This window comes from Herpailurus yagouaroundi, unplaced genomic scaffold (assembly GCF_014898765.1).
Source record: "Herpailurus yagouaroundi ecotype Mexico unplaced genomic scaffold, PumYag 185, whole genome shotgun sequence".
Lineage (NCBI taxonomy): Eukaryota > Metazoa > Chordata > Mammalia > Carnivora > Felidae > Herpailurus > Herpailurus yagouaroundi.
The window spans coordinates 20,391,530-20,417,550 of NW_024412416.1; the positions used below are offsets into that span (position 1 = coordinate 20,391,530).

Genomic DNA, 26,021 nt, shown 5'->3' on the forward strand with positions numbered 1-26,021 from the left:
AGCATTATATTACAAGGCCTGTTGTAAAGGAACTTTTGCAACTTCTCTTTTTACCCTTTCCTCATCCACACATCGTACAACTCAGCCATCCCACAGCCAACTTTATGTGCAGCATTAACAACCTTGCTGATGCGATGTTTCTTCTGAAACTTGTCTCCCCAGTTTTTTTTTTTTTTTCCCTGATCATTCTCCAAGCTTGAACTTGAACATTGTTTTCTCAGGGACTCCTATCTCTGATCTTCACAGCAGGCAGAATCTTCATTCTCTTCTACACCATGTATGTAGTGTTATAAACTTTCTCCTTGAGCCCTTTAGAGAGGAAGAGGGACCTATTTTTGGCCTCCACACCACTTGCATATCTGATAAATATTTGTTGAATGAATGAATGAATGAATGAATGAATGAATGGGTTGCTTTTAAAATTACAGCTATAGCAGTAAAATTTAACTGACTATAAATCCTGCTATGTGTCTAGATAATGTTAAGGAGTAAGATTTTTCCTTCGTTTGTAGAATAGTTGCCTTATTTATTGTTTTGGATTTGGTTTTCTCCCAGTTATAGGTTCATTTTGTTTTGTCAGTTTTTGTGTCCTCCTGTCTATTCCCCATTTAATCTGTAATCATCCCTAAAGGACAGCAAAACTGCCTAGAATGGGGATCTGAAGTTTTGGCAGGAAGCCCTTTAGAGTTGGTGATCTGAGTAGTGTCTTTGCCAGCTGGATCTTAGAACAAAGAAACCAAACAAACTCTTGGCAAATTCTGAAATGCAGCTTTTTGCTTCTTCAGAAATTGTGATTCTAGTCAGTTGATACTGACTTAGAAATGTACTCATAACTCAGAATCCAGTAGTCACAATTTGCAGTCACTCCTGATGTCTGCAGTACTCCACTAATAATTGAATTTGCGGCAAGTTTGAAATTGGAATTATAATTGGACTACAATTAGAATTATAGTCCAGTAGAATTTTGGAGGTAGAAAGAACCTTTTACTTGAGATAATTTCATCCAGTTCTTTAATTTTATAGGTAAGGAAAACTGAGGTCACCTATCCAGTATGGCAGATTTGGGCTCTGATCTCAGTATTTCTCATCTAGTTCATTTTCCGTGTAACAGCATCTTTCCAGGTTACTACGGAATAATAGTGCTGGTATTGTGCTTAAAGGAGTAACACTTTTTCTTTGGTCTCCTAAGGCCCAGGGAATGAGACTGTAGATTTCTCAGAAGATCCATGTCCAAGTTATGCAGCTTTGCATTGTTTTTAATAAGAAACGAGAAGCAACTTTACAATAAGGATGTTGAGTTTAATCATCATGTATTTGTATAGGTAATAGATGAACTTGATAAAACACTACAGAAGGGGTCATAGTGAAAACGTAAGGTACTCTTAGGTATTCTAACAAAAGAAACCTTCTGTCCCCCTTTTTCTAAAGCATCAAAATTCTGTTATTAGTGAACTTTTTTTTTCTTTTAGTAGCGCTTACAAAAATAAGTGTTTAATAGGGGTGCCTGGGTGGCAGAGTGGGTTAAGCATCTGACTCTTGATTTGGGCTCAGTCATGATCCCAGAGTCCTGGGATTGAGCCCTGTGTCAGGCTTCCTGCTGAGTGTGGAGCCTGGTTAATTAAGATTTTCTCTCCCTCTCTCTCTCTGCCCCTTCCCCACTTGTGCATCTGTGTGCACGCATGCACTCTTTCTGTCTCAAAAAAAACCCAACAGCACAAAAGTTGTGTTTATTAGTATAAAAACTGTTTCATATCACTTTTAGCCTTCAATTTTGAGTGATTTACTGTAAGACACCCCCCCACGCCCACTTTATTATTATTTTTGAACATAGTAAAGTCAAAAGAATTTTGCAGTGGATACTTGAATCCTGACAAATAAGAGTCTTCCATTATATTTGACTATATTTGCATTATCATAAACCCATTCATTCATCTATTCTCTTCTCTATTCATTGAGAACTCCTTGTAAGGTCTACCTGGTAATGTAAACAAACATGGATAGAATTTGGCTGCTTCTGCCACTGAAGGAAACCAAAGGCTAGAGAGTGGAGAGGAGAGGACATGCTTCCTGATTTAAACTAGGACTACATTTTGTTGTTGTTTTGTGGTTTAAGTGGTAGGATTGGCAAGGCATAATAACTTATTCATATTGTGGATTAAATTGGTTTAATGTGCTGATCGAGAGCCTGACTAATCACCTTTTTTAAATGTCTCAATCTCTATTGCATACGTCTCCCTTGTGATAAATCAAGCTAATAAGGCTATGTTTGGCTTTAACAGAGAATGAGCAATTACTACCCTTTTTTGGGAAGCCATTGAGTTAGTTGAGATGTGTACTTTTCTAATCCCTCCGAAGAAATACTCATTTTGATTGGAATGCCAGACAGTTGTTGTAGTATTTTTAGTTTTTCCCTTATCTGAAAAAAATTAATTTCTCTTACTGCAGTTTTCTTCAGGCTTGTACATTAAGACCTTACGAACAGATCCCTTACCAACAGTTGAATAACTACTTTTTATAATTAACAATAAAACAAAATAATTTCCTTAAATATTACTTGTTTTCCTAAAACAAAGTTAATAAAGATATTTGAAGTTTCCAAGGGGATTTGGTGAATGTGGTTTAAAATACACTGGTAGTTTATTCTGATTGGGAATAAAGAAAGGAAAGCAAAAAGATACAATACCTAATGAAAAATGTTCTTCCTAATCCCTTCACTTTGAAGATGATCAGTGTTAACACTTTGTGTCTTTTCAGCCTCCTTTACTACTCACGTTTAAAATTAGAATAACAATATATGTTGTTTCATAACCTCCTTAACATTAACCCTTGTTAACCCTCCTTGTTAACCCTCCTTAACATTAAATGGATTCCTTGTTTGATTAATACTCTTTTGAAAAATGGAAAACTTGTGGTGATTAAAATCATATGGAGGATGATAAGCTGCTTCATACCAAAGAATATGTTATCAAGGTACTTGTCTGTTGTCAGATCACTTTCCCTTTGCACTGATATGAAAGGGATTGAAAAGGCAGTTGAAGCAATGTTGCTGGTTAAAGTGGATTGAGAATAGATGAGTTTAGAGCCATGCAAGCAATTCTCATTTTTAATAAGTCAGCTAAGATTGGACAAACTGGCAATTATTGCAGATATTTTTATCATGTATATTTCAGTAGGACTCTCGATGTTTAGCAGAATTACTCATATCATCGTTACTTCACATTGATGGAGGAATTTTTTTAAATACATTAAATCCTGGTCAATTTTTGTGAAAAAACAGAACAGCTTTGTTTCTAGCAGAGTTTCATTAAAGGGAGGTTTTGCTGCATTTGATTGGAAGATTGAAACAAAACTCTGGTAAGGTTGGTAGTTCTTATCTATGGGAGTGAACAGAGAGATCCTTTCTCCCTCTTTTTTCATCTGGCAGGAAAGTTAATCTTGTTGCTTTGAATTTAGGGAAACAGGCTTTCCTTAAAGGGATTCATTTTCTAAAGTGGCATTAATCTTCGATTAAAGATGTTGTGGGAAAGGAGAAATGGGTCCGTGGTACCTTGATGGGCATATTCTCACGATGCTAAATGACAGCAGTGTGATAGAAGACAGATCTCATTTGTGAAATCAGCATTTCTAACAGTGGGTAACCTGTGATGTTCTGAGAATGTCATGCTCAGCATTTTCCCCTTCTACCCAGCTTTTTGTTAATTCTGGAAAGGACTTTGTTAAAAAAAAAAAGTTTGTAAATATAATATATTTTTAGTAACCCCAGTTCCATAAAATGGTAACATTAAAAGAGACTGAATTATTTAAGCCTCTAAGAGCAATTAACCCAATTTCTAAGAAATTTTTTTTTAATTCTTTAGTGCTAATGCCTTGAATAGTAACTTATTTCCCGCTTTACTAAGAGGTTCTTGACAGGAGGTGAGCCTGAGCTACACTATGGTTTGAGTAGTACCTGGATTGAAGGTGTGTTGTTTTAATTTAATGGTGATTCTTGGGGATACTTTGTAGTTAATTTGTTTTTTTGTTTTGTGTGACCATGATACATATACTAGAAAAAACTTTTTTTTTTTCTTTTTACTTAAAGGTTATAAGCAGAGCTTGAAAAGATAATTCTGTAGCAAAACTGAAACTAGGTGGTGCAGTAGTGTTTAACTATGTGATATTAAAGCAACCAATGTCCAAACATATCTAATGGTCTTATCTAGTTTCCGGTAACATGTATATTTATACTTACTGAGTTAAAAAGTATTTGACTTTTCCTTCCTTTGCACAGTTACACTGCGCAATGCTTTTTAATGTTTTATGTGTCATCAGATATTTTAAAATAGTACTATTCTCCAACTTTTATTCTTTTCTATCTAATGTTAAGTATAAAGTTACTACAGAATTAGCTTGAATGCCAGTTTGAGCTGACATGAAATGAATGTAGAGCAGCATCTGTCCAAATTAAGTTAAAAACAAAGGAAGTTCCTGTGTGTAGTTTCCTGTCTCTTACAACAAAAACAAAAAGCAAACAAAAGCCTTCCATAATTATTAAACTCTTTTCAGAATATCTAATATTAACAGCATGAATTTTGGTATTTCAGTGTGCGAATTGTTTGCTGGATTATCTCACTCACTTTATTAAAGACATTTTCTTAACAGAGAAATGATTTGTTTTTCTTTTCCTTTCCAGAACACAGCAATGGAGGAAACAGCTATATGGGAACAACACACAGTGACGCTTCACAGGGTAAGTTTTCTGTTGCACTAAATAATCTGTGTATAACTCAGGATACTGGCAACTTTGGAAAACAATAGAGGAAAGCCAGATGTCAGGAAGTCAGAAGAAAGGGGAAAAAACTTTTCTATATTCCTTTGTTTAAAATTAGAGTTGCAATAAATTCTTTATTAAGGTTAGAGGTGAACGTGATTACTTTTTCATATATCCTTTTGGTGATTATTTGTATATTTGGTTTATTTTATTCCTGACTTGAGAAAGTAAGTGATTTATTTTTAAAAATTTGAATCATCAGATAAAACACATTGCATGTTGATATAAACTGTAAACTCCTTCAGACTTTCTGAATATATGTGCAGGTATTATAGGGTTAAAATCAAAACAGATTGTGTGAGTAATAAAACCTTAAAAGATATTTTTGATTTGAAACATGTAGATCCAAGCTATTGTTTAAGCAGTTGCAGATGGAAAGAGAGCAAATAGCAGTAAACTGGGTAAGATTAAGAGCTTTGGGGGCCCCTGGGTGGCTCAGTCAGTTGAGTATCTTTGATTTTGGTCATGATCCCAGGGTCATGGGATTGAGCTCCACATCAGGCTCTACGTTGAGCATGGAACCTCCTTTGGATTCTCTTTCTCCCTCCTCCCTTGCACTGGTGCATGTGCACTCTCTCTTTCCCAAATTAAAAAAACTGAGGGGGGCACCTGTGTAGCCCAGTCCATTGAGCATCTGACTCTAGGTTTCAGCTCAGGTCATGATTTCAAGGTTTCTTGAGTTTGAGCCCCCTGTCGGGCTCTGTGCTGCCAGCATGAAGCCTGTTTGGGATTCTCGCGCGCTCTCGCTCTCTCTCTCTCTCTCTCTCTCTCTCTCTCTCTCCCCCCCCCCCCCTTTCTCTCCCTCTCCCTCCCTCCCTCTCTGCCCTTCCCCCACTTGGGCTGTCTCTGTCTCAAAATAAATAAACTTAAAAAAAGAAAATGAAAAAGAGCTTTGTGTCTGAAGTGAGACTGCTCTGAATTTGAATCCTAGTTCCTTCCTCTTTTCTTTTAGAAAGGAGTAAGTGATCTAATAACCCTCTGCTGGAGCCTGGGTTTTCATAGGTTTAAAATGGGGCTAATGGGACCTATTTATGCTTACCGTGAAGGAAGTGCCTTCCATAATTCTCCCCAGTCCTGCTTTGAAAAGAGCTAACTCTTCAGAATGAATAGAAAGAGATTAGAGAATATTTAAATACTTCACACTACTGTTTCTACCAGCTGTATCCATTACTAGGAAAATAGAAAGGGGTATGTAAATTAAGTTCCTGAACTCTGCCCCTGATTATCTTGTATATGTTTGAATCTGAACATAATAGATAATGGGTAAATTAATTATTAAAAAACAGTGATTTCAGATAAGATATGGTTGACTTTTTTTTATGTCTCCCTAAGTGGTAGAAGAAATCATTTAAGTAACAATAACCTTAACTTTTAATTGTTAAGGCTGAAATATAGCCACTCTGTTTGAAACGTGCTATTAGGTAGCATTTTTAAATCAGATTAAACATGTTATAAAATAACTTCATACCTTATAAGTGTTTGGTTGTGATATAATTTTGTATTATGTATTTTATTTTTATCACATTACATTTTCTTAACACCTTTATTGCTTTTATTGGTATAATTTGCATATAGTAAAATTTATCCTCTGTGTACAGTTCTCTGTTTGATAAATTCGTATAGTCATGTAAGCACCAGCACAACCAAAATACGGAACTGTCCCATCACCTGAAACTTTTCTCTTGTACCCATTTGTCATCAACTTTGTTCCCTTACCCCGGCACTTGGTAGCCACTGGTGTGTTTTTTTTCCATATAGTCACATAAATGATTTCATACAATATATAGTCTTTTAAGACTAGCTTCTTATACTCTCAGCACTTACTTCTTATACTCTCAGCCTGATGCATTTGTGATTTCCCCATGACGTTGCTTGTATCAGTAGTTTCTCTTGTTGCCATTATTTTTAGTTCCTTATTGCTTGAGTATTATTCCATTGTATGGATGTAGAATTATTTGGATATTTTGCAGTTTTTTGTGGTTATAATTCTGCATAGTGTGCAGGTTTTTGTATGAACATAACTTTTCATTTCTCTTGGGTAAATATTTAGGAATGGGCTTGCTCTGAGTCTTATGGTAAGTGAACATTTATAAGAAACCACCAAATGGTCTGTACCATTTTGCATCTCCATTGGCTGTGTATAAGAGTTCTGTTGCTTTTGTATCCTTATCAGCACTTGATATTATCAGGGGTTTTTTTGCCCCCCTAACTTTAGCCCTTCTAATAGTTGTGTCGTGTGTTTGTCATTGTGGTTTTAGTTTGCATTTCTCTAAAGACTAAGGACATTAAGGTCTGTATGCTTGTCATCCATATATCTTCTTTGGTAAAATATATTTAAATCCTTTGCCCACTTTTAATAGGGTTGTTTGTTTTCTTAATATTGAGGTATTATGGGGGTTTTTGTTTGTTTTTGTATTGGTTGCAGTAAAATACACATAAAATGACCATCCATTCAAGTTCTTTGCCCATTTTTTAATTGGGTTATTTGTTTTCTGTTGTTGAGTTTTAGGAATTCTTTATATGTTCTGAATATTATTAGCTCCTTAGCAGATATATGACTTGTAAATATTTTTTCTCATTCCAGGAATTGCCTCTCCCTCTGTTGATTGTGTCCTTTGGTGCACTGAGGTTGTTACTGAGTTTTGAGAGTTATTTATATATTCAAGGTACAAGTTATTTATCAGATATTGTTTTGCACATATTTTTCCCAGTCTACAACTTGCTTTTTTCCTTCTCTTAATAGTGTGTTTTGCAGAGCATAAGTTTTAAATTTTGATAAAAGTCCAGTTTGTTAGTTTTTACTTTTATCAATCATGCTTTTGAGATGTTTTTGCTAAGCCCAGGGTCACAGGATTTTTTCTGGATGTTTTGAGTTAAATTTTGTGTATGTTATCACATGTGGGCAGAGGATTTTTTTTTTTTTTTTTTTAATACGGATGTCCACAAACTTTTGGGCCATTGTTTATGAAAAGATTTTCCTTTCTTCATGAAATGCTTTCTACCTTTGTCAAAAATAGGTCTTTCCCTAGTCTGTTCTGTAGATACTGTGTGTCTATCCCATCTGCCAGTCACTTCTGCATTTGTTATTATAGATTTATATTAGGTCTAGGAATCAGGTAGTGTGAATCCTCCAAATTTATTTTTTTTAATTGTTTTGACTATTTTAGTTCTCTTGCTTTTCTACACAAATTTTAGAGTAAGTTTGTCAAATAAAAAAATCTGAGATTTTTATTACATTATAGATTAATTCAGGGAGAACTGACAATACTGAGTCTTCCAAACTTTGAACATGATGTATTTTTCCATTCTTTTATTTTCTTATTACTGTTTTATAGTGTTCAGCATGCAGATCTTACACACATTTTGCTAGGTTTTTAGTTAAGTACATTTCATGTTTCCTGAATCTATTGTAAATGGTATTTTTTTCATTTAAATTTTTGATTGTTCATATGTAGAAATACTATTGATTTTTTTTTTTTTAATAAATGAACTTACAACTTTTCTTCTATGTAGTCATGGCATCTGTGAATAGAGGCAGTTTTATTTCTTCCTTTTGATCTGATCTGTATGCAGTTTCTTTTTCTTGCCTTATTGCACCAGCTAGGATTTCCAAGATATTATGGTGAGCAGACCTCCTTGCCTTATTCCTAATTTTAGATTAAAATATTCTGTCTTTCACCATTAAGTATGATGTTAACTGTCAAGTTATTGTATATGCTGTTTATCAGGTTAAGATCAGCAAAGAGCTAAACACAGGGCTAGAACTCACGAATCGTGAGATCACGACCTGAGTCAAAGTCAGACGCTTAACCAAGTGAGCTACCAAGGTGCCCCGCCAGTACTTTGTTTTTACAAGTAGTGCCTGAGGTTAGGAAATGAGTATTCTTACTAGTTTGTTGGTGTAATCATTGTCTTGCTTTTTGAATACTCAACAGTTTTGCATTCCCAAGATAAATTCTATTTGGTTGTGATTTATTTTCCATCTTATATATTAATAGGTTGATTTGCTAGACTTTTCTCTTATATTGTTTTTCTCTAGTTTTAGTATCAGGGAAAGCTACTAGCCTCAAAACCAGCTGTTGGAAAGTATTTCTTCCTATTGTGTTTTCTGGTAGAGTTCTTGTACAGTTGATGTTATTTCTTACTTAAATGCTTGATAGAATTTAGAATTCGCCAGTGTAGCCATCTGCTCCAGGAGGGATTTTTGTGTGTGGGGTGTGTGTGTGTGTGTGTGTTTGTTTTTGGAGGGGGAAGGTTTTTAACTGTAAATTCAGTTTCTTTAATTTTATATAGGATTATTCAAGTTACATATCTCTTTATTAGTTTTTTGGGTAACTTTGGTAATTTGTATGTTTCAAAGTATTTGTCCCTTTCATCTAAGTTGTCAAATTTATGGATATAAAATGGTTAATATTCCCTTATTCTAATGTTGTAGGATCTGTAATAATGTCCCTTTTTTCATTCTGATATTGGTAATTTATGTCTTTTATTTCCTGGTCAATCTAGCTAGTGATTGAACAATCTTACTTATTGATCTTTTAAAAAACCAGATTTTGTTTTCATAAATACTCTTTATTTTTTGTTTCATTGATTTCTGCTCTTATTTTAATATTTCCTTTCTTTTGCTTACATTGGGTTTAAATTGCTGTTCCTTATATAATTTCTTTAGGTAGAAGCTAGATCACTCAAAACCGTAGAGATAATTTGGCATTATCACATGTTTGTTTTTTCCTCATACCTTTTAAGTGTAAATAAAAGAAGACACAAATCAGCTAAGTTTGTTTCTCCTTTCTGCTGCTTTGCTTGGTTTTGTTAGGTTTTCAAATGTGGGGAAATGCTAAGTCATTTTACTACAGATCTGTATTTCATTAGCTCAGGTAAAGAAGGAAAAGATCTCGAATATTGAGAAAACAGAATCCAGTTTTCTAAATGTGTTAGAAGTATCATACCAACTCGTGGTAGGTGTAATAATCAGGCAAGTCTGAGTTTTCTATTTAGAAGACGAGTGTAGTTCTGTTCTGTAGATGATCTCTTCTCATACTTCAGTTTTCTTTTGCTATGAGAAAGGTACCAGCCCAGGCGCCTGGGTAGCTCATTCAGTTGAGCATCCATCTTCGGCTCGGGTCATGATCTCACAGCTTGTGAGTTCGAGCCCCATGTTGGGCTCTGTGCTGACAGCTCAGAGCCTGGAGCCCGCTTCTGCTTCTATGTCTCCCTCTCTCTCTGCCTCTAACCCACTCGCATTCTGTCTCTGTCTCTCTCAAAAATAAATAAACATTAAAAAAAAAAAAAAAAAAGAAAAAAAGAAAAAGAAAGGTACCAGCCCAGAAAAATGTCATCAGAAGATACATAGAGATGAGTTTATAATTAATAATTCTTTGGTTTTAAACATGTTCACTGTTAAGCTGGGAACATAGACCTGTGTTGCTTCTGGGCCTCATCACAGAGACTATGACAGAATGGAAGTCTTCAAAGACCATCCCTCTAGGAATTGTTTTTTTGTTTTTTGTTTTCAGGAGTTGTTTTTTGAAGGTTTTTAAAATTAGCCCTGTCAGTGCAAATTGAGACATATATGCCAAAGCATAATCCAGTTGACTTCATTCTCTGAGGCCACAGAACAGTACTTTCAAATCTGACAGTCTTTTGGTGTTCTGAGTGGATCCAGAGTAGTAAGATTTAGACTATTTTAGAGCATTATCAGCACAATGTATTTTGAAGTGCTGGATGATAAGTAAACATTTTACATGTTGTAGACCATAAATTTGTCACAGCTACTCAACTCTACAGTTGTATTGCAGAAGCAACCACAGACAGTAGGTAAACAAGTGGGTATGGCTATATTTCAGTAAAACTTTATTTACTTATTATTTCGGCCTGGAGGCTATAGTTTGCTGACAACTGACTTAGAGCGGTGGCTCTCCAGGTTTATTATAAAGAGAAGTCAACTTGGTCATCCCCCAGTGAACAGAGGTTCTGATTCATTTGGTTTGGAATGGGGCCCCTAATACGCGTTTTTAAAATGTTCCAGTTTGAAATGGAGGACCATGGCCTCTGGCGTCATATTTTTTTTTTAGTGGTTTTTTTTTTTCATTAATGTTTGTTTATTTTTGAGAGTGGCAGGGAGGGACAGCGAGAGAGAGGGACAGGATCTGAAGCAAGCTCTGTGCTGACAACAGAGAGCCTGATGTGGGGCTTAAACTCATGAACCTTGAGATCATGACCTGAGCCAGCATCAGACACTTAACCGACTGAGCCACCCAGGCAGTCCTGGCATTGCATTTTTAAGAAGCATTGACAGAAGAAGGAGAAAGTCACTCTCCTTGAGGTGAGCTCATGGGTTTTTGGCAATCGTAGTGAGTAAAGAAGATAATTTGAGGCTGTATGCTTTCGGCAATAACTTGTAGTATAGATACTGAGTATTGCCAAATACGGTCAAATCATATTCTTTGACATCTGACAGTCAGTGATAAGAAAGGTGGAAGTAACTTCTTTTGAAAGAATAAAATTACTGTGGACTAAAACTCTTAAAGTTTTCTCCTATTTATTGTCAAGAATAATATATGATGTGCTTGCATATTGTCTCATCTGTTTGTGTTCTCAGAGGAAACTTTCTTCACCTTAGAATGCTAGAAACCACTGAAATCCTATTTAATATTCAAGGCTAAGTAATTTTTTGGTATTTCTCTCTATTGTAAGCATAGAGAACAAAAACAGGCAGAACTCCTTGCCTCATGGATTCTGGTCTCCCCATTGAGCCTCAGTGACAGATGAATATATTCCTTTGGTTGTTGTCTATCCCTTCTCCTACTGCATTATAATTTTCTTAAGGGTAGGAAATCTTAATCAATTTCCTATCCCTTTGGTGCTTGGTACTTGGTTATGCCCAATAAAACTTAATTCCCTAGAAGGCCAGCCTGTTCAATAAAGTCACTCTTAGGGAAAGTCTGTATAGCAACATTGTCCAGTAACAATGCAATGCAAATGCAGACCACATCTATAGTTTAAAACTTTTTAGTCTTCACATTAAAAAATGTAAAATACAGGTGAAGTTAAAATATTTTATACACATTGAGTTAAATAAGATTATAAAATTTTGTTTAAAATGTCATTTTCTATATGTACTCAATATTCAAAACTTGGTAAACTTTTCTCATTCTGACTCTTACACAACCAAAGTACATTTTATAATTTCAGCACAATTTTAGGTAAGACTAACCACGTTTTAAGTGCTCACTCATGATGTGTCTAATGGCTGTCATTGGGAAGTGCAGGTCTGTAGCTTGAGATGCTAATGGCATTCAGAGGGTCCTGTGTTCCACCCCTCTTGCCACCGTGACCCACCTACACTTTCTTTAGATTCAGATGTTCTCTCTTAGAAAATGCATATGTATTTTTATGATCCTTTGAACAATTAAGCAAGTTCTTATTTAGGAATTTAAAGGAATGAGTTGGTCATCTTTTTTATTTTCTTAAAAAGCATTATTTAAAGATTATCTGAGTATTTGTATATTAAAGAATTAGGGTAAAAGTTAAAAGAAAGGGACCTAGTTAGGAGATATTCTAAGGGTGAGCAGTCAAATGTGTCAGCTAGTGAGGTGACTGAATAAGAAGTAAATTTGGAACAAGGTGCCAAGACAGTATGGTGGGGGGAAGTACAGTCTTTCTAATACATGCTACACTGATACATGCTACACTATGGATAAATGTTGAAAATATTATACTAAGTGAAGGAAGCCAGTCAAAGGACCATATATTGTATAATTCCATTTATAAGAAATGGTCAGAACAGGTAAATAGAACATGGACTAGTGGTTGCTTAGGATTGGGGACATAGAGGGATGATGGCTGTAAAGAGGTAAGGAATTTCTTTTTAGGGTGATGAAAATGTTGTCAAATTAATTGTGATGGTTGTACACCTCTGAATACATAAAAACATTGAATTATACATTTTAAAGGGTGAATTTTATGTTATGTGATTATATCTCATTTAACTTGTCCCAAGTTGAGCAGGTGGCAGGGGAGGGGGGAGAAATCCTTCATATCTGGTAAGTAGCGCCAAATTGGTATAAGATGGGTATAAAGTAAGCATTTACACTGATGTAAACATGTAAACTAAGGTAGGCTTGTTTTAGCTGATTGAAGGCCATTGTTTACCTTGGTAGAGTGCATTGTAAGTGTTTTGAACTCTTCATTTTAACGTTCTGTGAAGAAGGTGTTCATAGCCACACAAAGTAAACTGAGTGTCAGATAGGTCTTGTGAAATGCTGCATAAAAGCGATAACTTGAGCCCAGGTCATTGGACTTAGCATGTAATGCTTTTTCCATTTATATGTCAAATTAATTTTAAATTTAAAAAATGTGTATGGAATGTAATTTCTGAAATTCAGAATTCCTATAATTCTGTCACATAAGCTACCTATACATGCAATAAATAAAAAGAAGTAAGTTTGGTAAGGAAGCAGCCCAAGTTTGGGTCTTGTTGTTTTTTGGTGTTTTTGTTTGTTTTTTGGTGTTTTAAGAGTAGAACATAGGTGGTGAGGTCAGTTTTGTGGAGAAAATGACAGTTTTGGAGAAGAGCAGTTGGAGGTGTCCTGTAAGAAGCTGGGAGTAAGAAAATAGAATAGGAATTAGAAATGGAAGCTACAAATTGAGAATCAGAGTTGTTAGAGAGTGTGAGAATAAATGGGGACACATACACACACAATTTGAGTAGCCAGGGAACTGTTTAAGGACACAAAGATAAAAAGGAACCAACCTAACAGTCAAGATAATTTAAGCAACATTGTGAGAACTACCAAGATAGGTAGAAAAACTGCTTTAAGGGTCTTTTTGATCTTTTTTAAAGCTTAATTAATTAATTAATTTTTTGACATTGAGAAAGAGATAGAGAACATGAGCAGCGGGGAGGGAGAGGGAGAGAGACAGAATCCCAAGCAGGCTCCGTGCTGTCAGTGTGGAGCCCTGACATGGGTATTGATCTCATGAATGGTGAGATCATGACCTGAGCTGAAATCAAGAATCAGACACTTAACTAGCTGAGCCATCCAGGCACCCCAGCACTAACTAATTTTGAACAGGCCTTTAAAACCTCATAGAATCAAAGTGTATCAGAGTTAATAGAATCCTAATCACTTTTAAGTGAGGGAACTCAAGTCCACAGAGGTCCTACATAAAGTCATAATCTGAAAGTAGTAGAGGCACACATAGGACCCCCGACCTTCTGCCTTCATTTGTAAAAAGGAAGTTGAATCAAATGATTGCTGAGAATCTATTTGGTTTCAAAATTCTGTGATCCCAATGTCCATTGGGAAAACAATTAGAATAGGTTTCATAGAATTTTTTTTTGTTATTAAATTTATTTATTTTTGAAAGACCGAGTGGGGGAGGGGCAGAGAGAGGAAGGCACAGAATCCAAAGCAGGCTCTAGGCTCTGAGCTGTTAGTGCAGGGCTTGATGCGGGACTTGAACTCATGAACTTTGAGATCGTGACCTGAGCTGAAGTTGGATGCTTAACCAGCTGAGCCACCCAGGCGTCCCAGGTGTCATAGAATGTTGAGGATTGATTGGAAGAACAAGTGAAGAGTTAAACTGTAATTGGCAAAAAAAGTTAGGAAAGATTAAGTTAGCTGATTGTAAAAATGTGGCATGGAAAACCAGGAGGAAAAATAGACAGTAACAAGGGAAATCTGTAACTAGAAAATTGGGCATCTTTAAAGAGAACAGAGAAGAAGGGCACCTGGGTGGCTCAGTCAGTTAAGCATCCAATTTCAGCTCGAGTCATGATCTCATGGCTCGTGAGTGAGTTCAAGCCCCGCATCAGGCTCTGTGCTGACAGCTCAGAGTCTGGAACCTGTTTCACGTTGTGTCTCCCTCTCTCTCTGCCACTACCCCATTCTCGCTCTGGCTCTCTCTCCCTCAAGAATAAATAAACATTAAAAATTTTTTTTAAAGAGAACAGAGAAGAATGTTTGGAAAAGAGATTATCCAGATGTTTCTACAGCTAAGTCAACTTTTAGGAACTACTCCTCCCCTCACCTCCCTTTTTTTTAAGGAATCAAAAAATGCTTTAATACACATGACTGGGCAAACCTTTTCTGTAAAGGGACAGATAGTAAATTATTTCAGCGTTGTGGGCCATAGATAGGATCCCTGTTGCAACTACTCAAGGCAAAAGCAGTCATAATGATATATAAAGGAATGGGCATGGTTAATGTTCAGTAAAACTGGACAAGAAACTGAACAGATTTCAGGCCTCTTATCATAAATTCAGTTTCCCTACCAGGCAAAGATAGAAACATTTAAGCTATTGCTGCTCATGGGTGCTTATGGTCTCAAAAGGATAAAATATGGTGAAAGTACAATTCTTTGATTCTCTTCCATCCAAAAGCTGTAACTGTATATGTGTGTGCACAAATACATGAGATTGTATGTATTCTCTTTAATCCCTTCCCTCACCACCATAATAAAAAACATTATCTGGACATTTTCTCATGTAAGCGTGTAAAAGTCAGCTATCTTTGGGCACACCTACAAAGTGTTTATTGTAAAAATACAAGAGAAAAAAATGGACTAATTTGCATTTCTTTTGAAAATCCCTTGGGAAGGCAACCATGTTAGTCATTTAGTAAGTCCAGTACAGAGCATATGATTGTGAAGAAGAATAATCATTCTGCCACTGGCAATTTTGATTACTGAACACAATGCTAAAAATTTTTACACATGCTATCCTTATTCTTCTCCCCATTTAAAAAAAAAGATTTTTACTATATGTAGCTCATATAGCTATTACATACTTTAATCCTTTCACCCCTTAATCCTCATTTAATCTTAGAAGTAAGTATATATTTAATGCTTGTCACCAGTGCTCTCTGTGTGTCTCTTATTTTGATTGTCAGAAAGTCATTTTCTATTAGATTCTTAAGGAAGATCATGAAAACGGTATTCTCTGTTTTTGCATGTTTATTAGCTCATGTGTGCCTTTTATGCTTTCCATTCTGTCCATTCTAGTGGATGTAAAATCCTTGGCTTACTGTTTCCTTTGAGTATTTTATTTTATTAAAAAAATTTTTTTGAATGTTTATTCATTTTTCAGAGACAGAGCACAAGAGGAGGAGGAACAGAGAGAGAGGGAGACAGAATCCAAAGCAGGCTCCAGGCTCTGAGCTGTCAGCACAGAGCCTGACGCGGGGCTCGAACTCACAAACAGTGAGATCATGACCTGAGTTGAAGTCTGACGTTTAACTGACTGGGCCACCCAGGCACCCCATGTTTCCTTTGAGTATTTTAACTGTGTTATCTTTGGCATAACATTTTGCTATCCAAGTGTGATGATAATCTAAGTTTCTTTATAAATTAGGAGCTTTTTTTGCCTAGATGTCAGAGAGTCTTTTTCCTTAAAATATAATCATTTTATTTGGGTAGATCTTTGGTGTTAGTCTTTTTGAATTGATACTCTCAGATAACTCTCATATCTACAGCAGTGTGCATCCTTTGAGTATGTAGTTTAATTAAAAAAATAATAGGGGCGCCTGGGTGGCGCAGTCGGTTGAGCGTCCGACTTCAGCCAGGTCACGATCTCGCGGTCTGTGAGTTCGAGCCCCGTGTCGGGCTCTGGGCTGATGGCTCAGAGCCTGGAGCCTGTTTCCGATTCTGTGTCTCCCTCTCTCTCTCTGCCCCTCCCCCGTTCATGCTCTGTCTCTCTCTGTCCCAAAAAATAAATAAATGTTGAAAAAAAAAATAATAGTATTGGTTAAGTTTTGTTTGTTTTTGTTTTTGTTTTTTACTGGTTTTATTGTTCTTTTCCTTTACTTTGGTTTAGTTTTTTAGGGACTCCCGCTGTACATATGTTGTATCTCTATTGCCTATCTTGCAATACTTACTTTCTTTCAGAATTTTAAAAAAAATCTTATGCCTCATTTCTTTTTTGGTTTTAAAAAGATTTCTCTGTTTTTGCTTTCTTTTTCTCTTACAGTATTTATTTGGTCTTGTGTTCCTATCAAAAATGACTTTCAAATTTATAAATTAGCTCTTGAATTCTGTCAACTCATTTTTGAGTTTTTCTAATTCTTATTTATGTTCTTTCTATGCCTTACCTATTTTCCTTATGCCTTTTAGTTTTTTAATAGTAACAGTTTTGGTCGTTTTTTCCTCTTTTTTTGAACACTCATTCTGGCATGCTTCCCTTTTCTGTAGGGATATTATTCTGCTACTCACTATATTTATAGTAATTTTGTAAGGGATTTGATCCTGTTAACTTTTTTTTGCTCATTTTATATAAAATTAGTTCTTTTGAGTTCTTTAGAAATTGGCTGTTTTCCTGTGTGTGTTTGTACACGTACTTGCATGTATGTCAGCCAAAAAACCTTACTGCTGCTTTCTGACATTTCCTATCTATTTGCCTTTTGCACACTTTTATCTGGACCTTCTCTTTTGTCTCTGTTATTCCTGTCCCGCCCAACTTTGATTGCACTGCCAAAAGTTTCTCCACAATGTTGGGCCCTGTCCAGAAAGGCCTGATAGGTCAGTGTTGAGAATTCCTAGGGGTCACACTGCTCCAGTTGATTCAGGCTCTGCTGCCTGATTCCTTGCTTTCACCCACTATTAGAGCAGGGGAAATCCCTCCCAGTTTCCACTGCTGTTCTCAAATTGTTCTGCCATTCTTTCCAGTGAAGAATACCTATCAGTTATTTGGGGGTTCTTCAGGTCTTAGGTATGTCAGACACTGTATGGCTTTCCTTCCACGTAGGTATTGGGAACACACAAGTCTCATAGCTGGTTGCTCAGCCCTGACTGCTTGTGTTTTATACCTGAAGAGCATTTATTGGTTACCTGGATTTGTTGTAAATGTCTGTGGTTTTTTTGTTTGTTTGTTTATTTATCATGCAGTTGCCCTGCTTGTTTTTATTTGAGAATTCAGGAAGGTTCAGAATCCATGATACTATGGCTGTTTATTTTTCTAGAAATCTGAGCTGCTAATGCTCAAATTAGTGCTAGTTTAAAAAAAGACAGCTTTCTATAAAGGGGAATTTAATTAAAATTAAATTGAATAATTAATCGTATACTTGTTTTAGTTTGTTATTGTTTTTTTTTTAATTTTTTTTAATGTTGATTTATTTTTGAGAGAGACCGAGAACGAACAGGGGAGGGGCAGAGAGAGAGGGAGACACAGAATCCGAACCAGGCTCCAGGCTCTGAGCTGTCAGCACAGAGCCCAACACAGGGCTTAAACTCACCTGAGCTGAAGTCAGACGCTTAACCAGCTGAGTCCCTAGTTTGTTATTGTTGACAAATCACTTTGTGTTAGGCCCTTGCAGGGTTGTTCTTAGCTGGAATATGTACATGAGTATGTGAATCCCTCCCAGTCTGGGCCTTGATACCCCAGGCTTTTTACAGTGCCATTTGTTAAGTAGAAGTGTATATCTCTTCTACTAGTGGAAAAGTGGTTTGGTTTTATGAATGGGATGACACCAAACTTGGATTTTAATGAACTGAAACTTGCAAGACTGATGAGATGCTAAAGGAATCCTAGGTGTAGAGAGGAGATACAAAATAGAGTTTGCTAATGTATGGCATGCTTAAGCAGGTATTTGTGGTTCTGTGTGTTTAGACCAAAGACTAGGGTGCTGGGAAGCAAGTTGGAGTTGTATTTCACAATGCTTCATACTAAAGAATTTGAACCTATGGCCAATGGAATGACAGGATTAGATTGTTTTACAATGGTAACTCTTCATGGATGTCTGGGTGGTTCCATTGGTTAAGCGTCCACCTCTTGATTTTGGCTCAGGTCATGGTCTCACGGTTTGTAGAATTGAGCCCTACGTTGGGCTCTATACTATCTGTACAGAGACTGCTTGGCATTCATTCTTTCTCTCTCTCTCTCTCTCTCCTCCTCCTTCTTCCCCTCCCCCTTCTCATGCTGACATGCATTCTCTCTTTCTCTCTCTCAAAATAAATAAACTTTAAAAAAATGATAACCCTTCAAACATGAGGGAAGGTAAATTGTAAGTAGGTGGAGGTAAGAAACCTATTGAGAAGGTCAAATAAGACAATGGTGAAGGTAGAGGGAAGGGGAAGTGTGGGATAGTTGAAACCTTTGAATTTTTTTTCTTAATTTATTTATTTTGAGAGAGAGGGAGAATGCACATGCCCGAGCAGGGGAGGGGCAGAGAGGAACCAAGAAGGTTCCATGCTGTCATCACAGAGCCTGATGTGGGGATCCATCTCATGAACTATGAGATCAGGACCTGAGCCAAAATCAGAAGTCGGACACTTAACCAACCAAACCACCCAGGTACCTCAGAGAGCTTTGAAGGTTCTTGATTACCAACCTGGTCTGAAGTTCACAAACCATTTAAGGCTGGGGTTCTCAGCCCTGGTTGTCCATTAGAATCACTTTTTAAAAAATGCTTGCCAGCTCCCCTCTTCCGGTTTTATTTAATTGGTATGAGGTGGGGGGTTGTACATCAGCAAGCACTTTGAAACTGTTCTCAAATGATTCTCATCCCCAGCCAGATTTGGGGATCACAGACATCTGGGTAATCATTAAATGAACTGTAGCAAGCACTAATCCAGGAATTCCCTGCCTTACTAAGTGCTGGAGCTGCACAGAAGCAGTGGTACAGGCCAGGTTTTCGACCCTGGTTCACTGCAGCCAAAAACTACACTTAGACTGGCTCACAAGTAAAACCTTAAGGAAAATATCTTCTCATCTCTTTTCTCATCGAAAGTTCCTGATATTTTCAGCATTTCTTTATAATTTTTTGTGTTTTTTTTAATTTTTAAATGAAAGAATTACCAAGCAAGATGTAAATGAACAATATAAAAGTACATAGAATAAAAGATTAGGGGCGCCTGGGTGGCTCAGTCGGTTGAGCGACTGACTTTGGCTCGGGTCATGATCTCACGGTTTGTGAGTTCGAGCCCGGCATCAGGCTCTGTGCTGACAGCTCGGAGCCTAGAGCCTGCTTTGGATTCTGTGTCTCCCTCTCTCTCTCTCTGCCCCCCCCCCCCCCACCCACTCATGCTCTGTCTCTGTCTCAGAAATAAACATTAAAAAAAAAAAAAAAAAAGATTAGTCTGAGCCTCTTCCAAGGAGAAACAAAAAAAAAGCAGAAGAATAATTTGCTTTAAGTACTTTTCAAATGACTAAGGCATCCTGTTATAAAATCATGATGGGTGAAATATCCATTGAAAGTGTAAAACTGGCCAATGGATATTCATGTAACAGTACAAAATATTTATTGGTATTCAGATTGTGCATTGCGACTGTTAAGAAACTGATACCAAGTTTTGGTTTAAGATCAAACAATATCCATAATTACCTAAAAGGGCTACTAAAATAACTCTTCCTTTTTTAAATTACATATGTATATGAAACTGGATTTCTTCATGTAATTTACTAAAAAGCAACATGTTACAATTGAATGCATTTTCTTTCATTTTTTAAAATTTCTTATTAGTGAATGTTGGATTTTGTCAAAGTCCTTTTCAGGATCTTTGGATATAATCATAAAAATTTTTTCCATTGAAATTTAATAATAGGATATATGATACCAGCGAATTTCCTTATATATCAATCTTGCATTCCTATAATAAATCCCTTTGTCATGGAGTATTTATATGCCCCCTGTTTGCTCTTTTTTGGCTTAATACTTTTTGTATAGATAGATATACATAAATCATGTTGGGCTTTAATATTTGTAGTGGGGCTCTGTCTTTATGGACAGTCACTATCAGAGTTAGATACCAGTATTCTAGTTGCTTTTTAAAAAGAGTATAGAAGCTTTCCTTCATTTTCAGTGCTCTGGACGAGTTATGTGGAGCTTTGAGGCTATGAATTCTATGAAATCATCCTATGAATTCTCTTATGAATTCTTCCATGAAGTTGGTGGAATTCTCCTATGAAATCATCTTGTTCCTGGTGCTTTTTTTGTGGGATAATTCCCTCATAATGTTCTCTATTTCTTCTCCAGAAATTACATTGTTTAAATTGCATTTTTAATTTCTGATGGAGTCATTTCAATAATTGTGTATTTCCCTAGGGAATTGTCTGGTTCGTGTAGGTTTTCAGATGTATTTGAATTTGTTCTGTAAAGTAGTTTCTTATATTTCTAATGCTGTGCTAACAGGTGTTTCATGCTAATCATTTATTTTTGAAATTTTAGGCCTGTTTCTGGCTGTTTTGAAATTTGGATATTGTCTTCAAGTTATAATAAGGGAATGGTTTTGTGTAGTGATTTGTTCTTATATTATTTTGGGAAGATATATAAGGAGACAGATTCAGACAGATGCCATTGTTTTTGGCTAGCTAGATGTTTTCCTGTTTGTTTTTTTTTTTTTTTTTAGCATTAACCATTTTTTGCATTAGCTTTATTGCAATATAATTTGCATACCATCCAACTCACCCTTTAAAGCATACAATTTGATGGTTCTTAGTATATTCACAGAGTTGTATGACCATCACCAGTCATTCCTTCAGTATTTTTATTATCCTAAAAAAGAAATACTGTACCATAAGCTATTACTGCCCAGTCTCTCCATCCTTTCCCATCCCTTGTTTTAGACAACACCACGTACAGATTTGAATTTGTCTTTTCTGAACATTTCTTGTGAATGGAATTATACTGTATATGGTCTTTTGTGATTGGCTTCTCTCACAGCATGTGCTACTACTTCATTTCCTTTTACTGCAAATACTATTCCATTGTATGGATGTACACATTTTTATTCATTTGGATAAATCAACATTATCCATGTTGATGGATATTTGGGTTGTTTTTCCCTTTTTGGCTATTATAAATGATGAGGCTATGAACATTTGGGTTTAAGTCTTTGTATGGGTATATGTTTTCATTTTGGGGGGGTATATACCTACAAGTGGAATTACTGGTGTTTATTCTTTTTTAAGGAGTTTTTCTTTTTTCGTTCTTGTTACTTCAGTAGGCTTTGGGGTAGGAAGGGGGGGAGGTCATGACATATACCTAGTCTGTGGTGGATATAGTCTCCTCTCTTGTGGACTAGATAGCCTGTCTCCTCAGGTGGTTTAGATTGTAGTACATAGTGTAATACAGTGTTATATGAAAACATACTCCTCTGCTTTAGTGATTCTGGAACCCTAGGAAAATATTTGATGTTTCTTTAGACAACTCTGAATACTTCATTTAATTTCAAGGGAATGGTGTGGATTTCTTTAAGATTAGTTAATTTTTTAATAACTTGGAAATATTTTGAATTTCTTTTTTGTATTGGTATGGCTTTAGTCATTGTGACTAAGATTTTCAGTTCATTTAGAAGTATGTCATGTGTTATTTCCTTTAATTAAAAACATTTTAAAAGGTTTGATATGGTTCTACTTTCTGTTATATGCAATGTGCATGTAAGACATGATTATAATGTACTACTTCCTAAAGATATTTTTAGCATAATTTAGGGAAGGTGAAATAACATATTTGATTTTCACAGGTGTTGATTTATTATACAAAATGGCATCAGATGTTTATACTAATTGTTTATTCTATAAGTTAGTTGCCAGTGTTTGTGATGGTCACACTAGTATACTGCCAATACCTTCAGGAACCCTTTTGATAATCAAAAATAAATTCCAGGATTTCAGTGTTGAGAATTTTTAAATGTATTTTAGTACTTAAAAAGCACTCATGTAATTGTCAGTTTTTAATATTCTTTTATGTCCAGCATTTATTAGAACATGCATTCCCATACCAGGATAGATCATTCTGATATGAATCTACCCAAGTGTTTGGATCATAGGTGTAAGGTGTAATAAGATTGTAATTTTTAGGGGCGCCTGGGTGGCTCAGTCGGTTGAGCGTCCGACTTCCGCTCAGGTCACGATCTCGCGGTCCGTGAGTTCGAGCCCCGCGTCGGGCTCTGGGCTGATGGCTCAGAGCCTGGAGCCTGCTTCTGATTCTGTGTCTCCCTCTCTCTCTGCCCCTCCCCCGTTCATGCTCTGTCTCTCTCTGTCTCAAAAATAAATAAATGTTAAAAAAAAATTTAAAAAAAAAGATTGTAATTTTTTTTTTTTTAATTTTTTTTTTCAACGTTTATTTATTTTTGGGACAGAGAGAGACAGAGCATGAACGGGGGAGGGTCAGAGAGAGGGAGACACAGAATCGGAAACAGGCTCCAGGCTCTGAGCCATCAGCCCAGAGCCCGACGCGGGGCTCGAACTCACGGACCGCGAGATCGTGACCTGGCTGAAGTCGGACGCTTAACCGACTGCGCCACCCAGGCGCCCCAAGATTGTAATTTTTATATCTAAACTTTTTTAGATTATAGAGTGTGATAGAATGAATAGTTATTTTTCGTACTGGCATTGTTTTCCTATAATTATTACCTTAGGCTCCTGGATTTGGATTTGGAATTGCAATATCTGGTGGAAGAGATAACCCTCATTTTCAGAGTGGGGAAACATCAATAGTAATCTCAGATGTCCTGAAAGGGGGACCTGCTGAAGGACAGCTACAGTAAGTGCATTTGCTCTTTTGGGTGCCTATGTTACAAGCACCGTTCCTACCCTTGGTCACTGGCACATAGCGCTAGTGCATTCTTTAATATATATTGCCATTTATGTCTATCATAAACAGAAAGCCAGTCACTGTAAAAATAAAAATGGTGAAAAAAAAACTTGCTACGCAGTTTGGCGTGGAATTTAGCCTTCAGGAACCTCTTACCCTTAATCTTGTCCTTTTTTTTCAGTTAAGATAAGCAAGAGAAAGAGAGGCAAAAGATTACCAGCTAGCAAAAAGTGAGCATATAATCAGGATTGAAAGAAAATTGGAGTGAGAAGGACTTTATTTTTTAAAAGGGAGTAACTTTTCCAGCTATGCCCTGTAATTGTACTACCAAAAATCATTTTTTGTATTGTGGTACCTGTTTACTCTTATGTAAAAACAAAAGATTTAAAAAACATTAATGACCTGTGATTAGTGACTTCCTAAATGTTGTTGTAGGAGATGGGAAAGTAAATCATTTGACATTATTGTAACATTTTCTGAAAGTATCCACAAAATTGTGGAACTGTCCATCTTGAAAGTATATTCGTAAACCTGTCTGTATGTTTTTTTCTAATATGTAATTTTGGTGGCCTTTTTTTCCTTAGGGAAAATGACCGAGTTGCAATGGTTAATGGAGTTTCAATGGATAATGTTGAACATGCTTTTGCTGTTCAGCAACTAAGAAAAAGTGGGAAGAATGCAAAAATTGTAAGTATCTTTTACCTTTACTTTAGTAAGAGTATCAGTTTTATCATTGAAATGTTTCTGGTGTTTGAATTCCTCTTTCCCCTTTAAGAAAACGAAAACTGGATCAGTACTTATAAAGTTAGCTTACAAAAGTGTTTCTTCTAATACTGGTGGTATGTTTTATCACAGAAAATATATTTTCTCAAAGTTTAGATACTAGGATTTTTTTTCGATTGAAAAAGAAAGGCAGTGATTGAAAGGTGAAAGGTCACCTCTTTATGGCTTAATGTTCCCTTCTCTTTTAAGTTCTAAAGTTAGACTGAATCTTGGCATATAGTCTGTTTGAAATATTTAGCCCTGTTTTCTGTTACAGGATTTGTTTAATGGGCAAGTTTTACATTGTCCCTTGAACACATACATCATCAACCACTTTCCTTGTTACTGTGATACAGTTTGAGGAGAGAGAAAGTGGTAAGATTTTCTTTGTAGAGTTGTTGAGGGTGCATTTTAATGTTACTGTTTTAGTATATAGCTAGAATCTTTCTTCTATTTCATTATTTCTCTAAGTCCACTTTTTTTTTTTTTTTTAAGTTCAGTTAACTCTTGATAACTGGTCTCAAATCACAGTTAAAACTAAGCAGATGTGGCACAGCATAGATTTAATGTAACAGTTCTGTTTAAAATCATATCCATGTTTAGGAACACAGTAGCTACTTTACCCACTTTGCTCCTTCCCCCATTCTGCCCATCTAGCCTCTGAAAGGACTTATTAAGGCACTGCTTTAAGCCCTTAGTTCAGGTATAAAGAACAGGAGGAGGAGGCTGGGTAGGCAGCTAGATGGATTGTCCTGCCTTGTCTGTTGAGAACTTTGCTACTTCCCAGCAGACACTCAGAACCACAGTGGACCCAACAGAAGGGAGAGGGCTGGAAGTGAGGGGAAGGCCTGCCCTGTTTTGACTTTGGGGATTGGGTGAGAGCTAGGAGGTGTATTCCCTGAGACTGTGCACTTCACAGTTGCTAAGCCCTCTTCCATCGTCTAGGCTGCTGTGCCATATGGTTTATTTCTGCAGCAGTATCTTTGCTGATGAGGTGAGAGTTTTCTCAGATTGCAGTAGACCCACTATTTAGTTACTGCATTCCAAATGACAGACATCTTCTTTTGGGTATATATTTTCACAACTTCATTGTAGTCGTATTTTTACACTTACAGTGTTATTTTTAAATCACACTTCATATACTTACTGGCTAGTGTGTGGTAGAGTTTTTAAAGTTTTTATAACATGAGATTGTAATATTTATAGAAGCAAATTGCTAATTTTTATAAATTGAGTAAGTTTTAGCATTCTTGCCTTAGCTGCTGATGTTGAACATTGTTACTATTTTTCAGTATTTTTCAACTGCATATTCAAAGGTGAGCACCTTAGGTAAATTGGGTGTTTTCTTCCTGTATCTGAGTTGTGAGCTTCACCTGTAACCTCAACGTTTTAAGCTCTGTTCCTCTGAAATGTTGAGCTGTTTTGTTCACCATGCAAAATATTCAATATACATATTCCACATTGATAATGCATCTAAGAAAGTTGTATTTCTGCACTATAGACTTCTCCCCATAGAAATCATTTTACGAGAAGTAGGTCCAAAACCTGTAGTGTATTTGAAATAGGAAAAGGATTTGGGGCAGCTCAAGGATGGATTTTGCTCTGATTGGACTTAGCTACGTGACTTGGAGAGGCAGAATAAAACCCCAGTGTCTTACAATGTGGTCTTTCATTGTGAGGTGTCTTTCTAAACTCTTGACGCATCCCCAGCCAGAACCAGAACCTCAAGGTCATTATATACATTGTTTTTGCTTTGTTTAGTTTTGTTTTTTTCATTTCTGAATAATCAGCTCCTCTTCCTTCCTCTCCAATCTACCGATCTGTTTTCCTCCCTGTGTTCTTACATTAAGGTGGTTGGTTGTTTATGTGATTTTCTTTCCATTAACGAAGAGCTCCCTGGGTATTAAATAAACTGT

At 36.3% G+C, this 26,021-nt stretch overlaps 1 protein-coding gene across 7 annotated transcripts in view; it reads left to right on the forward strand.

Moving 5' to 3' along the window:
• TJP1 (tight junction protein 1) overlaps nt 1-26,021 on the forward strand; it is a 377,020-nt gene that overhangs the window by 290,071 nt on the left and 60,928 nt on the right. For all 7 annotated transcript variants that reach the window (XM_040493816.1, XM_040493817.1, XM_040493818.1 and 4 more), the window contains 3 exons: nt 4,673-4,729; nt 23,168-23,292; nt 23,928-24,030. In XM_040493816.1, the coding sequence (XP_040349750.1) occupies nt 4,673-4,729; nt 23,168-23,292; nt 23,928-24,030 (285 nt within the window). The remainder of the gene's footprint in view (nt 1-4,672; nt 4,730-23,167; nt 23,293-23,927; nt 24,031-26,021) is intronic.